Source organism: Carlito syrichta, unplaced genomic scaffold (genome assembly GCF_000164805.1).
Source record: "Carlito syrichta isolate Samal-C Ts95f unplaced genomic scaffold, Tarsius_syrichta-2.0.1 Scaffold304668, whole genome shotgun sequence".
NCBI classification, from domain to species: Eukaryota; Metazoa; Chordata; class Mammalia; order Primates; family Tarsiidae; genus Carlito; species Carlito syrichta.
In genome coordinates, this window is record NW_007248764.1 from 178109 (window position 1) to 193804 (window position 15696).

General features: G+C 47.1%; 1 protein-coding gene across 1 annotated transcript in view; it reads left to right on the forward strand.

Annotated features, from left to right (window-relative positions):
• The window catches only part of RASGRF2 (Ras protein specific guanine nucleotide releasing factor 2), a gene marked incomplete at its 3' end in the record, with an annotated part of 110412 nt that overhangs the window by 80016 nt on the left and 14700 nt on the right, over positions 1-15696 (forward strand). Inside the window, exons 18-19 of the mRNA XM_008060606.1 lie at positions 12080-12186; positions 15004-15116. Coding sequence (XP_008058797.1) covers positions 12080-12186; positions 15004-15116 — 220 coding nt within the window. The remainder of the gene's footprint in view (positions 1-12079; positions 12187-15003; positions 15117-15696) is intronic.

Below are 15696 nucleotides of genomic sequence, written 5' to 3' on the forward strand. Positions count from 1 at the left end.
GTGTGTGTGTGTGTGTGTGTGTGTGTGTGTGTGTGTGTGTGTGTGTGTGTGTATGAGTATTTGATTGGGGTTATGTCTGTAAAGGGTATACTTTTGAATGTTTCCAGATGCTGTATTCAATTTGGATGTGGATGGACTTCATGATTATTTGATTGAGTAGAAGTACGAGGTCAGGACAGCTGTGTGATCCTAGCACACACCATTAGACAACTGGGTGACTGCCTGGATTTCATGCACTGTCTAGTGTTAATTTGCATATCCCATGTTTTAGGTATAGGACCACGAGGGAGGCTGGATGTGGGAGAGTGAGATTGAGTGCTGAGTGAGTCTCCTGGGTCACTTACATCATCTCTCTGGGCTGGGATTTCATGACTGACACCTGAGAGCTAATTGAACCAGAGCTCTTGTTCTCAAAGTGTGATCGCTGGACCTATGACACCAGTGTCTCCTGGGAACATGTTAGAAATGCAAGTTCTACTCTGGAGTGGGTACCTCTCCTGTGTCTTAACAGCTCCTTAGTTTATTCTGATACGTGTTCTAGTTTGAGAACCAGTGATCTAAAGTAATGTCTGAGCCCTTCCCTTCATCAAGTCTATGACCCCATATTAGGTGTAGTGGGTCGTGCAGTGTGGAAGATCTGCATTCTCATCTCTTCCTGAACCTCAGGTAGGATCCAGCCTTTCTCTCCTGGCAGTGTTGCATAATACATGTCAGTGATGTTCCAAGCTGTGCATTTAAATTTTTACTTCTCTTACTGATTTAAGCTATGGAAGGGTGCCCAGGGTCGCGCATCCAGTTAGAGAACCTTTTCCTCTCAAAGAAATAGAAACAGTTGCAGTAGTTTTTCTTCAGTTACATTTTTAAAAGGCTTTATTGAGTTATCATTCGCATATATCACAGATATCATCACATATATTCATTATATTATCATAGCCATGGCACCCAAAGGCTGAGGGCGGATGCTTGTGCCAGGCTCCTGCGTGGGCCTCACCCTCTTTCATGCCTTGTGCAGCCTCATGGCTGACCTGTCCTCCCTGCATCTCACTGTCTCTCATCCTGGGTGTGTCCCTGCCTTTGGAACTCTGTGCCTGTTGTAGGGCCCCATGTGGAAGGAAAATGCAGGGCTCCTTGTGGACAGTGGTTAGGAAAGGTAAGAGTGACAGTGGAGTGTTTACCCAAGCATGGGCCCTTCCACGCGTGGACTCCGTGTGACATGGCTGCACACCACACAGCAGGCCCTACCTCCCATGGGCCAGTCGGAAGTCCAGTAGTCTCCTGCCACGTCCTGCTGGGTTATGTGGTAAATCGTCCCCAGGCTGTACCCTGGTGCATTTCTAGGATTATATCCTGGTTCTGTAGACCTTCTCCATGGTGAAAAGTACACACTAATAGAAGGCAAGTCCTTTTATCTTAAGATGAAAAATCTTAGACTGGGAAAGATCAATTAGAATGAGAAAAGTATCTAAACATGGGACTTCTAATTCTCTGAAGAGAATACAAATTAAATATCTATATATCTGTATCTGTATATCTATATATCTATATCTATACAATAAAAGACTTTTAAAAATATGAGAATGCAGAACACAGAATGATTAGTCAGAAAGACACTCACTCTCTGCTGATGGTTCCGAATAATCACAAAACAAAAACTATCATCGTAGAAGACCAACAAAATGTCTGGTTTCCTGGACTTTTTAGTTCTCTGAACCCTTACAATAAATGCAGTAAGGCAAGTCACCAACACTAGGCACGTGGAAACCACACAGTGCAGAATGTCATGACCTGGGTAGTGAGTTAGTAGACAGCCTCAACAACATGCAGTGAAGAGCAGAGCTTTCTTCATCAGAGATGCTACTGTGATTATGTAACAGTCATCCAGACCGACACACCAAAAGGCAGTGTGGGTCAAAGCATTAGTGATGAGATGTCAAACAAGTGTGTCAAAAACAAGCTATGGCAGTCAATGTGATCTGTAGAAACATGCAGTTATCATGTGGTCGGCACGGGTCAGCGGAGCCTTAAGACTCTTCATCTCCTGGGAAGACAGATACTCCTTGAGACCAAGGGCTTGTGTGTCCATGGTCACTCGGGGACATGGCCAGCCCAGGTGGTATGCTCACCAACGCTGTGGCCCGAGGCTACCCACAAGCTGGGAAGACCTAAGGGGTGACTTGATAGCACGTGATTGGTCTATGTTATCAACTGTGAATGCATAGTAACTATGGTGGTTTATGGGGGCTCTCAGGGCTTCACCAAACCCTGGAGACCCTGTCCTGTGCTGCCCAGGTGCTCTGGATGCAATATGAGTGACTGCATGACTCATCAGCATAACAACGTCAAAACAGTGGGCACACCATGAGACAGACAGTGAAGCACATCGCCTAAAGTCACACAATGGTGAACGGCAGATGCAAGTCCTGTCATCTGGCTCTCCTGACCACTATCCCCCACCTGGATTTCACCAGAACTTATAGCCTCGGCCCAGTGGGCACTCGTTTACTGACCAAATGAAGATAGACCCACAGGATCCATTGCCAGCCCCAGCGTGTACTGCATTCATCAGGCGTTGCTGGAGCTGGTCTTTTGGGTTTTTGGAGTGCAGCCATCTTGTTTTAGAAGGATATGAATGAAACGTTGGGTGGCCTTAAAAATATGTCCACAGCCTTTTTTCTGCTTCTCCTTCAAGAGATGGGACTCAACTCTCTGTCTCTTTCATGTGGGCTAGACTTAGCAACCTGCTTCTGACAGATAAAATAGAGCATAAGTGACTACATGTGGCCCTGGATCCCAGGCCGTCAAGGGCACTGTGCCCTCTACTCATCCCATCTCTGTCCTGGACCCTCACTAGGGGGAATCCAACTGCTATCATGAGAAGGGACCATAGGCGAGGGAATGGAAACTGGCTTCCTGATTCAGCCCACAGTGGGAGAGAGGAACATCTTAACTCGGGGTGAGTCTTGAATCTTGGTGCCAACCTCTTGATGAACAATCAGATTTAGATCTTGTGTTACACATTCTAAGCAGCTGTTCTGGGAGCCTTTCCAACAGAGTGGGTGTCAAGGTCCGGGTACTAGACAACCCCACCTCCGCTTCCACAAGGGCTCTGGAAGCCCTTTTTATCTTCAGCCTCTTTCCTAGAATCCCTGGCAAGTTTATAACCACCATACTGTAAGAGTCATGTTTTTGGTCCCCGAATCACAAAGTATGTGATGAATACAAACCACCTGTTTACCTACCAGTGAGGGATTTACTAGTCCTCTCCAGCTCTGTCTTAGGCTTCAAAATACCCGTAATTCTAAGAGCCTGGCTTTTCAGCGAGGGGTCTCAAACAGGGCTCATCCAACCAGCTGGGCAATTGAGATGCCCGGGTAAGTGGAATGTGTCACATGACCAGCTTCAAGTCCATCTAAAATGGGTATTACAGCTTCAAATGCATCATTACCGATGGACAGTAGCTGCAGGAGGTCCCTTTGGTTGCAGAGAGGGGCCGACACACTCCTTCCTATTACTAAGCAACAGCCATGTCAGTCTCATCCTGCTCTCAGCCTCAACCAAGAAAAAGCAAGTCTGCTTGGTCCAGGGCACAGCAGGTGAGGGAGAAGAGGAGGACTGCTCAGAGACCCGAGATACGAGAGTGATGCAAACAGTGTTGATTTCAGACATATCCCCTTGATTTCAGAATCTGTGGTGAAGCAGAAGCCCAGGATTCTCTGCCCACAGAAATCACCAGACACCCTTCTCTTTCCAGAATGGGAATATAGTCTTAGATTCAACTCAGTCATTAATGATTTGGCCCAAGTCTACTGGCCACCGTGATATCACCTGTATCAGTTACCCACTGCCACTCAACACGTCACCCCAGCATTTAGAGACTCAAAGCAACAAACATCTGTGACCTCACAGTTTCTTTGGGAAAAGAGTTTGGAGGCCTGACTGGGAGCTGGGCTCAGACCTCTCGTGCAGGTGTGGCCCCAATGTCCCCCAGGCCTGCCGTCATCTGAGGGCTGTCTGGGGCTGAAAGCCACCTCCCAGTTCCCCCCACAGCTGTTGGCTGGAGGTCAGTTCCCATTCCCTCACCTGTGGGTCCCTCCTCATGACAGCAACTGGATTCCCCCTAGTGAGGGTCCAGGACAGAGACGGGGCCGAGATGAGGGGCAGCGCCCATGACAATCTGGGATCCAGGGCCATATGTAGTCACTTATGCTCTATTTTATCTGTCAGATTTTATCTGTCAGTTGCTAAGTCCAACCCACATGAAAGAGACAGGGAGTTGAGTCCCACCTCTTGAAGGGAGAAGCAGAAAAAGGGCTGTGGACATATTTGTAAGGCCACCCAATGTGTCATTCACATTTTTCTCAAACAAAATGGCAGCACTCCATGATTCATGGGTATGCTTGGTTTTGTCTCACGCCCAGTTAGTTCTGTAGGTCTTTCTGTGTGTGCCCTGTGCCAGGTCTGTGGAAGACACAAATGACATGCAAGGTGTTGCTTCTCCCCAAGAACTAACAATCCCACTTGGAGGTCAGATGAGCAGGCTCAGTGTAAAAACCAAATGAGCATAGTGTGAACCTGACTCACCATGTAAAGATTGGGATGGTGGCATGTTGCTAAACCCCAGGCTTGAAACCAAGAGAAAAGGTCATATTAGCAAAGTAGCAAGACTCCAGGGCATGGCCCGGAAGAACAGGCTAATATGCCTTGAAGGGTTTCAATCCCTCTTCCAATGAGCCCAGCTTGCTCAGGAAGCAGACTTTTTAAACTTTGAAACAGTCTTTCCCTCGAATATGCAAGTAATTATTTGTGGGCATATCTCCTGTTTATGTAGCAGTCTGAGAAATTTCCTGGGTGTTAAATTAGGGTGGCGGTGTCTGTCATACTGGACTAAATTACTGTCGGCAAGGTTTCTACACACATCGTAATGAGACAAGATGACAGACTGATGCTGAGACAAATCACATTTCACTGTTTTGAAAATTAAAAGTCATAAATTCATGGAAAACTCAACATAGCTTCACTGAAGTGGAATGAAATAATAGTTTTGTGGGGTTGTGTGTGTGTGTGTGTGTGTGTGTGTGTGTGTGTGTGTGTGTGTGTGTTTATGGGACTACCTCCTCCTGGTAACAATGTAACAAACAGCCCTGAGGACCATTGCCTCCTGGTCCATACGTTGGGCTGGTCCTCCTGCTCCATAATGGGCTGTGGAGACGACGGCTGAATGCTGATTGTGTGTAACTCGTATGTCACATGCATGACAGTAGTGCAGACATTACCTCCTGCAGTCCTCCTCCTCTTTCTGGAGTGTTCTTTGTTCTTGCTTCTGATTTTCAAGATTCTGTCACAGTTCGGAATTAATTAGCAGCCCTTGAGCACCTGGGTCTGGGTATAACTTTGTCTGGCGAACACTGTCATGGGACCAGGGTTTCCACTGCAAAAGTCAGTTCTCATCCTATCTACGGGTCATGTAGGCAACAAGCTATGTGCCCTGTAGAGGCCACTCACAGATGGTCTCCATGAAGACAAAGCCTCCTGCCTCTACCATCCCTGCCCTCCTTGCTGCTGTTAGGGATCTGCCACTGGCACTCCTTCCCCTTGTTCTGATGGGCTTTGGAGACCAATCCCAAGCCTTACACTTACAAGTGAAGCTCTTCAGTGAAGATGACACACTTGTCACAACAGGCCCAGGAAGTGGGAAGACAGTGGTACATTTTTCCTCTGGCGAGTAAGGAAACAGGATCAGCTTTATTAGTGCCTCACTTGAGAGCAGTCGTCAATCACAAGTGGACTCCTAGTCAAGTACTCTAGGCCACTTTTGTTGAAAGTCATTTCAGAGCTATACCCTCTGGTATTCAAGGGACAACTGAACAGTTATTTGTATGTATTTGCTACCCAATGATGCTAATCATGACCAGCCTCCAAGGTGAACCTCAGCCTCCTTCCCTCTCAGCTTCAGTCCCTTCCCATGCATAAGGAAGTCTCAGGGATACCCTTTATTTCTGGTTTCATAGTTGGGGTTGGATTTCCTGGCAGAGCTCAGGTCTCAGCACCAAAGCCTATCTGGGAGGAGGTTGGAGACTGAGGGGCATGCAGAAGATGGTTTCAGGAATTTGAATTATTTCCTTGTTCTTATAAATATTTCTTCAGATAAACATAAAACAGGACCAGTGCAGTAGGCCTAAAAAACCCCTGAACATACCAGCCAGATTTTACTCGTTTACTTGTCATTTTCAAGTCCCCGCCCTCCGCCAACAAATATCTTTGGAAAATGCCTTCTGCATGTTCAACATGACTCACAAGACCCAGAGCAGTCCTCCTCTCCTAGGATCAGCTGCTCGGTATGTCTTTTTCTCTGGACAGCTGTGGAGATGTTTCATCACCAAACAGTTCCCATCTGAGGCGTGTGACCCGGTAGTCTTTAGGACTCTGCTGCCAGCTTTTGTGGGCTTCTGACCTGTGGCCTGCTGTGGAAGGCAGTTCCCTCAGGACTTATGATGGGCTTTTGTGGTTATCATGGGGTGGGCGGGGTTCACGTCTGGTCCTGTGGATTTGTGTCTTGGTTCTCCCATCTGTGTCTGTTGAGAGGATCCTGAAGTTGTCCATATGTGAGTTCTCCTAATAAATGCTTTGGACTGGTCACCTGTGTTTAGTGCTTTCTTCTTTAGATTCCAGCCAGCCTCGTCTCAGGGCGGTTTGGGACAGTCCTTTGTGAGACCTCCACTCCACCCTTCAGATGGCTTGGCTGGACAGAGCCCTTGTTTGCCTGGTTGTTCATAATATTTTCTCAACATTGTTTTAATTTCTATAGGGTTGATTGTGATGATCCCTGATTTTGCTAATTTGTGTCTTATCTCTTCTCTTATAATTTTGCTTAAGGTTTGTCAATTTTGTTGATCTCCTTAAGCAGCAAACATTTGACTTTACTGATTTTCTCTAAATTTATTTTTAAATTCACTGATTTATGCTCTAATCATTCCTTCCTTCTTCTTGCTTTAGGTTAGCCTTTACCAACTTCTTAGAGCAAAAGCTTAGATTATTGATTTGAGATAATTTTTCTTTGCTCATACATATTGGAAACTATAAATTTATCTCTAAAGATTGCTTATTCGAATTCCATAAATTTTAATATGTCCTGTTTTTATTTTAATTCATTTAAATTATTTAATTAATTTATTTAAAATAGTTTCTAATTTCCCTTAAGAAGACATACAAATATCCTCCAGATATATGAAAAGGTACTCAAAATCACTAACCATCAGCAAAATGCAGATCAAGACCACAATGAGATATCACCTTACCCAAATTAGAAAGGCTATTACCAAATGATAGAAAATAGCAAATGCTGGTGAGGAGTGAGAAAGAGGATCTCTTAGGCATTGTTGGTGGGAGCGTAAGTTAGTACAGCCATTATGGATAATAGTATGGATGTTCCCAAGATTTTTGAAATGTAGCTATCACGTGATCCAAATCCCATTACTGGGTACACAGCCAAAAGAAATCACATCAGTATGCAGAAAAGATGACTGATAATTTTATTTAACCCATGAGTTATTTAGCAACTTATTGTCTTATTTCCAAATATTTGAGATTTTCTATTTATTTCTGTTTATTTCTGTTGCTGATTTATAAATTAGTACCATTGTGTTCTTAAAATATCCTCTTATGATTTTAATCTCTTATAATCCATTGAGACTTGTTTTATGGGTTACTTTATGGTGTATTCTGGAGATGGTTTCATATCTTCCTTAAACAATGCATATTCTGGTTGAGTGTGGTGACTCATGCCTGCACTCCTAGCACTTTGAGAGGTCAAAACAGGAGGACAGCTTGAGGTCAGGAGTTCAAGACTACTCTGGGCAATATAGTGTAACCCCATCTCTACAAAAAAAATGTTTAACAAATTAGCTGGTTGTGATGGCATGCACTTGTAGTCCCAGCTTGAGGGGTTGGTGTGGGGTCAGATGAGTTAACACATGTGCATTGCTTAGCACTGGGCCTGGTGCACAGTAAATAATATATAGATATTATTATTATTATCACAGCAATACTGTTTTCTATAAAATGGGGATATCTTGGCCTCTTGACTTGAAGAGTTGTCATAAAGCTTGAATGAGCTCAAGCCCCTGGGTCCACGAGCACTGAGTGGTGCTGGCTGTGAAATCATTGTCATCACATTGTCTGAGTTGTAAGAGTGATGCCTTCAGTGAAGTCTACTCCCAGGTTCTTTTTTTTTTTGAGTTGGAGTCTCACTCGGTCACCCAGACTGGAGTACAGTGGCCGCTCCCAGCCACCGCAGCCTCACCTGCTGGGCTCCGGCGATCCTTCCACCTCAGTCTTCCGAGTAGCTGGAATTACAGGCATGCGCTACCATGCCCAGCTGATTTTTTAATTTGTTGTAGAGATGAGGTCCCGCTGCCCAGGCAGGTCTCAAACCCACAGGCTCAGGTAATCCACTCACCTCAGCCTCCCAAAGGTGCAGGATTACAGGCTGAGCCACTGAGCCCAGCTTACTCCCAGGTTCTTACCCCAGAGGACCCCTGACTCGAGAGGAAGGCAGAGTCACTGGCTTGAATCTGAGAGGAGAGCACAGGCCACCTGCATTTCTTCAGGACATGGCAGCCTAGTACCTGCACACTCACCGTGGGCTCAGTTTACTTCACCGCCTCTCCAGAGGGCCTGAGTCCCAGAGGTTAGTTTACTTTTGGAAAGTAATTGTTTCCAGCCAAAATGACACTTTTTCATTGTGATTATTATATCTTCCCTTAAAATTGGGCCAGGATTGATGAAAAAATTTGGGGCCACCCTCATGACATTTAGGAATCAACATGGTTCATTAATTCACATTTTTATTAACCAATCCTTCGACTTGATGGAAAATACTTTTATACAAGTATCTGGTAGACAGCAGAATCATTTCTAGACTGTTAAATCATTTCTTGGGAAGTTAAACAGAACATGCTTTCAGACTCTGTGGTTTTGAAAGAGGACTTTGGCCTCACAAATAGCAGTGGAGACACAGGCTCGGGAAGTGGAATTCTCGGGAGCTTCTGGCATCTTCAGCAGCTGAGTGCCATTGGTAGGCGTTGGTTTGACCAGCAGAGCACAGCTTCAAGGGGAGGAACAAGGAATCCCTCTGTGGGAATTAGGTCCTGTGTGGATGAGGGGAAGGCGTCTGGCAGGGCCAGAGAAGAACTTCAAGGCTCTCCAGTGTATTGAGAGTTTTTGGTAACCTACATGAAAAATTTCCAGCATCGAACACTGAGTATTGGGCATTGAACCACCATTTTCCATTGAGACAATATGCAGACACATTCACAATTCTGGCACTTTCCACTCGTCCACATACCCTCTCCTAGGAGATGCTGCCATGCATGCTTCAGCTCATTCCCAGGTGTGAGTAGAATTCTGTAGAAAAAACATAGAAGGGTGTTAAAAATTACTCTTTTGAATGACCTACCTAGGCCCTGGGTCCTGTCTCACCCAAAAGAGGGGCAGGAAGACCTTCCTGTCTTCCTTATTCACACCGTTGGCTACAGAGCAAGCAGAAAAGAAAATGATCAGGACATTAAAGTGTATTCCCTCTTCTTTATGTTCTGTGCATGATCTGTTTCTAGAACATTCACTGTATTTTCTTGGGGCTTTCTGAGTAATGTTGATTTTGCAATCAAGAAGCTGACCAGAAATGCTGCAGTTCTTAAATCTTTGAGGGTTGCTATATTTTTTGTTTTTCAACTGGTTTGTGTTATGACTCTCACAGACCTGTCTGTCATTCCTTCCGTTTCTAACATATCTCTTTCCTTCTTGCCCCAGTCAATTTTCTTGAATCCTTTTTAAAAAAAAAATCAGTTTTTTTAGAGACAGAGTCTCACTCTATTGCCCATGCTGGAATGCGGTGGTGTGATCATATCTCACTGCAGCCTTGAACTCCTGGGCTCAACTTGACATCATTTAGACCAGTGGTCCCCAAATTTTTGGCTTCAGGGACTGGTTTCGTGGGAGACAATTTTTCCACAGACTGGGGTAGGGGGATGGTTTTGGGATGATTCAAGTGCATAACATTTATTGTGCACTTTGTGTCTATTACTACATTGTTATATATAGTGAAATAGTTATACAGCTCACCATTAAAAAAATAAAGAGGACTGGATGGAAGTGATAAATAAAATACCACACGTGGACTAAAATCAGTGTTGGAATCTGACTTACAGCCTGCCATCAGATGCAGCTGTGCAACTGAAGTACATTAACTTACTTGCCACTCACTGATAGGGTTCTGATATGAGTATGCAAGTAACTGATTTATTATGGTCTCTGTGCAGTCAAACCTCACTGCTAATGTTAATCTGTATTTGCAGTTGCTTCCCAGTGCTAGTATCACCGCCTCAGGTCTACCTCAGATCAATAGGTGTTAGACTCTCACAAGTGTGCAATCTAGATCCCTCACATGTACAGCTAGTTCACAATAGGGTTCGCATTCCTATGTAATCTAATGTCACTACTGATCTGACAGGAGGTGAGCTCAGGCAGTAATGTGAGTAATGAAGAGCAGCTGTAAATAGAGATAAAACTTTGCTCGCTTACCTGCTGCTATGTGGTCTGGTCCCTGACAGGCCACAGACTAGTACTGGTCCATGACCCAGGGGCTCCAGGGGTTGGTTATCCCTGCTTTAGATGGGCTCACATTGTGACGTCACTTCTCTCCAAGCCTCTGGTGCCCCCACTTGCTTTGGCAGAAGTCACCCTCACCTCACCTGGCAGTGTGTTCCTGCTGTGCTTCTAAGTTCCAGCATAAGAGCTGGTGACTACATTCGGTGGGGGTTGGTGGGGTGGGGGTGGTGGCAAGGAGGGCAAGAGTTACATGGCCCACAGGAGCCACCAGTTATTCCCTGTGAGCAGACATGGGTCAAACATTTTTATCAGAGGAGCTGGTTGCATAGTTGCTGATCTAACTCTGCATTGACCCCTGTGGGCATTTGTCTGCGTACCCAGTACACTCGTTGTGTGCAGCCCCTGCTGCTAAGATGGGTGCGATGCTCAGCAGAATCTACCAGGTCCCTGAAGTGTAGATCAGTGACTACATGATACACGGGCGTGTCCTTTGGGGTGTTTGAGCTGGAGACTGCCCCTCAGGTTGGAGGAGCTGGTTAGGGAAGTGGCACAAGAAACAAGAGAGGCTCTCCCTGCACAGAGGGTGTTGCCATCATCCAGATGTGGGGCAGGTCATGCAAAGGCCCTGGGGCACAGAGGCAGGGTGAGCAGACATGTGTGAGGCAGGGAGTCTGGGAGTCAGTATTACCCACAGCAGCCCTGTGAGGGCAGTACACCTGTCATCCCTTGAAGCACTAGGGCTGGGCCCCGGAGAGGTGACCCTCCCTGTAGTAGAGGATAGCTATTCGAAACCAGGCAGCCTGGCTGTGGAACCCATAGTTTTTAACTTTTTCTTTTACTTTTTTTGTAATTCAAAAGTGATGATAGTGTGTGTTGTTTATTGTGGAGTACCCGGTCGTGATTATATCATGAATTGATGAAATCCTGTGAGCAGGTCCTCACCCCTTGCTCATCAGTGGCTTATGGTGAAAACCTTTAATATAGAATCTTGTTGCATTTTGAAATGCGCATTAGTGACCATAGCACTACACTCTATCTTCACTGAATGCACAGGAGGGCGGGACACTGCATTGCCAATGGGCCCAGCAGGGCCTGTCATCTACAGATGCTGGAAGTGTGATGCCATAGTCACTAAGTTAACACTGACTCGATGTTGGGTCAAAACCCCTTCCCAGCTTTTCATGGAGAGCAAGACAGATGTCCCTGCAGTGTCCCGAGAGCAGCGGTGGCTTTGGTCAGGTGGTCTTTAACATGTGCATGCATGGTATTCATCTAACTGTACCTGTGACCAGGTGGGGGACGCACTGCTGAGCTCGTGACTGGTGAGCAGGATTCACAACAGGCTCAGGCTGTGAGTGTCATCCTGCTGAGATATGTTACCTGTGGGCCCTATGAATTGGTACCCTAAATTCAGTGACCTTCCAGGTCCCTGCACTTGGCTTTAATGACTGCACCTGTCTCTTTTCCTCCTAAGGATTTAATAACACGGAAAGGACATGTGACAAGGATTTCATTATTCGGAGGACGGCCACCAACCGCGTGCTAAACGTCCTGCGGCACTGGGTCTCAAAGCATGCGCAGGTGAGTCGGCCCACGGGTCACCTCCAAGAATTTCCCTAGAGTGCTCTGTGGGGCTTACTTTATTTCACCTACATGGTCACTTCCAGGGCGCAGGTGCACATATAGGTGCTGTTCTTCTACATGAGGGAGGCCTAGAGCCTTCTCAAGCAACTCTCACTTCGTCATGGCATAGGATGGAGTGAAGCCAGGCTTGGGTTGGACAGTACAACTCCAGATACAGGGCCCTGGCTAGGCTTTTCTCCTGCCAACCCCACTGGCCCTGTCACTCCCTGTCCTTTCAACTGATGCCCTCTGCTCATGGTGCTCTTCCTGCAGAGGTTGTAATAGGCCACAGTAGAGACCTTCAGTGTGCCCCTTGCTGCATCAACTATAGGGAAGATGGCCAAGGTCACAGGTGGGTGTCTCAGAAAGAACCCGTGAGGCCAGTTGCAGCAGCTCAGTCCTGTAATCTCAGCAATTTGGGAGGCTGAGGTGGGAGGATTGCTTGAGGCCAAAAGTTTGAGACCAACCTGGGCAACATAGTGAGACCCTGTCTCTACCAAAAAGTTTTAAAAATTAACTGGGTTTGGTGGTATGCACCTGTAGTCCCAGCTACTCGGGAGGCTGAGGCAGGAGGATCACCTGAACCCAGGAAGTTGAGGTTGTGGTGAGCTGTGATTCTGCCACCACATTCTAGCCTGGGTGACAGAATGAGACTCCAACTATTAAAAAACAAAAAACAAAGCCCATGACAGGGAAGACCTCTTTCATATCTCTGCTCATGGATTTTTGCCTCAGCAGGTCCATTTTCTCCTCCATTCTTGAAACTTAGCCTCTTTGTACCACTTTCTAAGTTGTTACCCGTGTAAAAAAACAAAAGCAAAAATGCTCCTGATTCTTTGGCGTGAGTTTGAAACCTTGACATGGGAATTAGGAAGGGAGGAGATAGGATAGACACAGAGTGAAGCAGACATGCAAATTGCAGCATCCCTGGCTCAGATCCATGAAGGACAGAACCGGGAAGCCAGGACGCCCTCCCCTCATCTTCTGAGGCAGCAGCACATGGCATGAGCACTGGATCCGTGGCAGGCCCTATACTGTGCCCCTGAGAGCACCTCTTAGGGGGGTCTCCTAGTAAGTGGAGTTGTGCTTGGGTGTCACCAGCAGCAGTGGTGCCCCATCCCCTGAGGTAAACAGCTGACACACCCTGAGGTAAACAGCTGACCCCCACCAAGGTAAGCAGCAGGTGTCCCCTGAGGTAAATAGCAGACTCCCCTGAGGTAGAAAGCAGGCATCCCTGAGGTAGACAGCACTCAGGGTGTCTGACTAGGCTGCTCTCTGGGCCTGGTCAGGAGCTGTCTGCTTGTCTCCCTTGGTGTCTGTCCTGTGATGCCTATAAATGCGCATCGCTCTCCAGGACAACAGTCACTGTCCACTTGCGTATTCTCAGTGTGAGTTTGTGGAATTTATCTCCCTTGCAGAATGAAGTCGGGGATACTTTGCCTCCCAGGTGGCCACATGCACCAGGCTCTCTCCAGGCCATGATAGAAGGCTTCAGACACTGGTGCCCAGCACTCACAGGGAAGGCTCTGGAGAGGGACCACTGGCTGAGTGTGGGTGACGTTCAGAGCCTTGGGCTGGCTAGTGAGTGCTACACATCCCCAGATGGAAGTGAAGCATGCGGTCTTGTTGATGTCTTGTTACTGTCCACCTCATGGTGGTGACAATCTATTGGATAGGGTCCTCAACAGCCGGGCTTCTGAAGTCCCTGCAGTCAGAGAATGTCCTAATCAGAGAAGGCAGGATTTATGCCTCACCACCAGCCAGCCTGGAAATGAAGGCTAGGAAGATGGCCACCAAGTGGAGGGTATACAATTCTCTCTCACATGCCTCAACCAAGTGACTGGGTTCCCAGAGCCCACAGCTGTTGGGGACAACTCATCTCCCTGATTGTGGTGAGCGCTTGCCTCCTAGCGGGCCAAACATGAGGCAATGTCTATCCACGATCTACTATCTCCTCTCTGGCTTCTTCTCTCAGGATTGTGACATCTGACTCTGGGGCCATGGCAGCTCCTGAGACACAGAGCAGCTTTGATATTCAGGGTCGAGCAGGCAGCCTCCTGGGCTCCACTGGGGACGGTGCACGACACATACACTGTGACCATGTCAGGGTCGAGGGCACCCGTCACTTCTCTTCTCCCTCCAATTCCCCCTCAAAACCCCTAGCCTGGATCCTGTTGGCCTCCTTTTCCTGGCTTCTCTCCCCTATACCACCTTATTCTGATGACCTCAGAAGGAACCTCACGATGCTCATGTAACTCTTATGGGAACCAGAAAAGTGCCTCAGCAGTGACACGCTGGGTCCTTTGTTTCTGGCAAAGAGAATTTGTTGGTGAGGAAAGATTGGCATCCTGAGCCCCTCACAATGTGCATGCGACCCTTATGGGAGCTTCTAGAATTTACCATGGGGAATCATGTCACAGAGCTAAACCCTTAAAACCAAAATTTTATTTATTATTTATTGATTTATCTATTTGTCTATTTATTCTTTTAGAGACAGGGTCTCACTCTGTAGCCCAGGCTGGAGTGCAGTGGCACAATCACAGCTCCCTGCAACCTCGACCTCTGGCGATCTTCCCTCTTCAGCTTCCAGAGTACCTGGGACTACAGGCATGCATCACCACACTCAGCTAATTTTTTGATATTTTCGTATATGTTGCTGTGGCTGGTCTCGAACTCTTTGCCTCAAGTGATCCTCCTGCCTCAACCTCCTAAAGTGGCATGAGCCACCATACGTGGGCAGAACTGAAATTTAAAAGAATTCACTGTATTTTATAGGATTTTGAACTCAACAATGAACTAAAGATGAATGTCCTAAATTTGCTGGAAGAAGTTTTGCGAGACCCAGACCTCCTTCCCCAGGAAAGGAAGGCCACAGCCAACATCCTCAGGTAAAGGTGCTTGCAGATGTGCGAGTCATGTGGGTAGATCTGTGCTGTTCATGGAAAGTAGAGAAAGAAAAACCCTCTCCAACCAGAAGGACGAATCTTAGCATCCCATACAGTGGCGACTGTGTCCTCATTGCAAAGTATTCTCTGTCGTCTTCTCCTTTTCCCAGCCAACGTGGAACCTGCTATTTCAGGGGGCCTTGGAACTGGGAGGCTCAAGTGGACAGGGGCTCCAGTGAGCAGAGCACAAGCAGGGAGGGGCCGAGTGGGGAGGGCCAGAATGGGAGGCAAGTGGGGAGGGGCCGAGAGGAGCAGGCTTCCTGTAGGGTGGGGCTCAAGTGGGGAAGGGCTGAGTGGGGCAAGACCAAGTCAAGTGGGGTTGAGTGGGGATGGCTAAATGGGGTCTGGCTGAGTGGGGGGATGCTGGCAAGTAGGTAGGGACTTGAGTGAAGGAGCCATCTGGGGAGTCTTAAGAGGGGAAAACTCAAGTGGGAAAGCCAGAGTCAGGAAGGCCTGAGTGAGTAGGGGCCCAGAAGGGAGGGACTGAGCAAGGTGGGTCTGAGTGGGGTGGGTACAAGTGGGG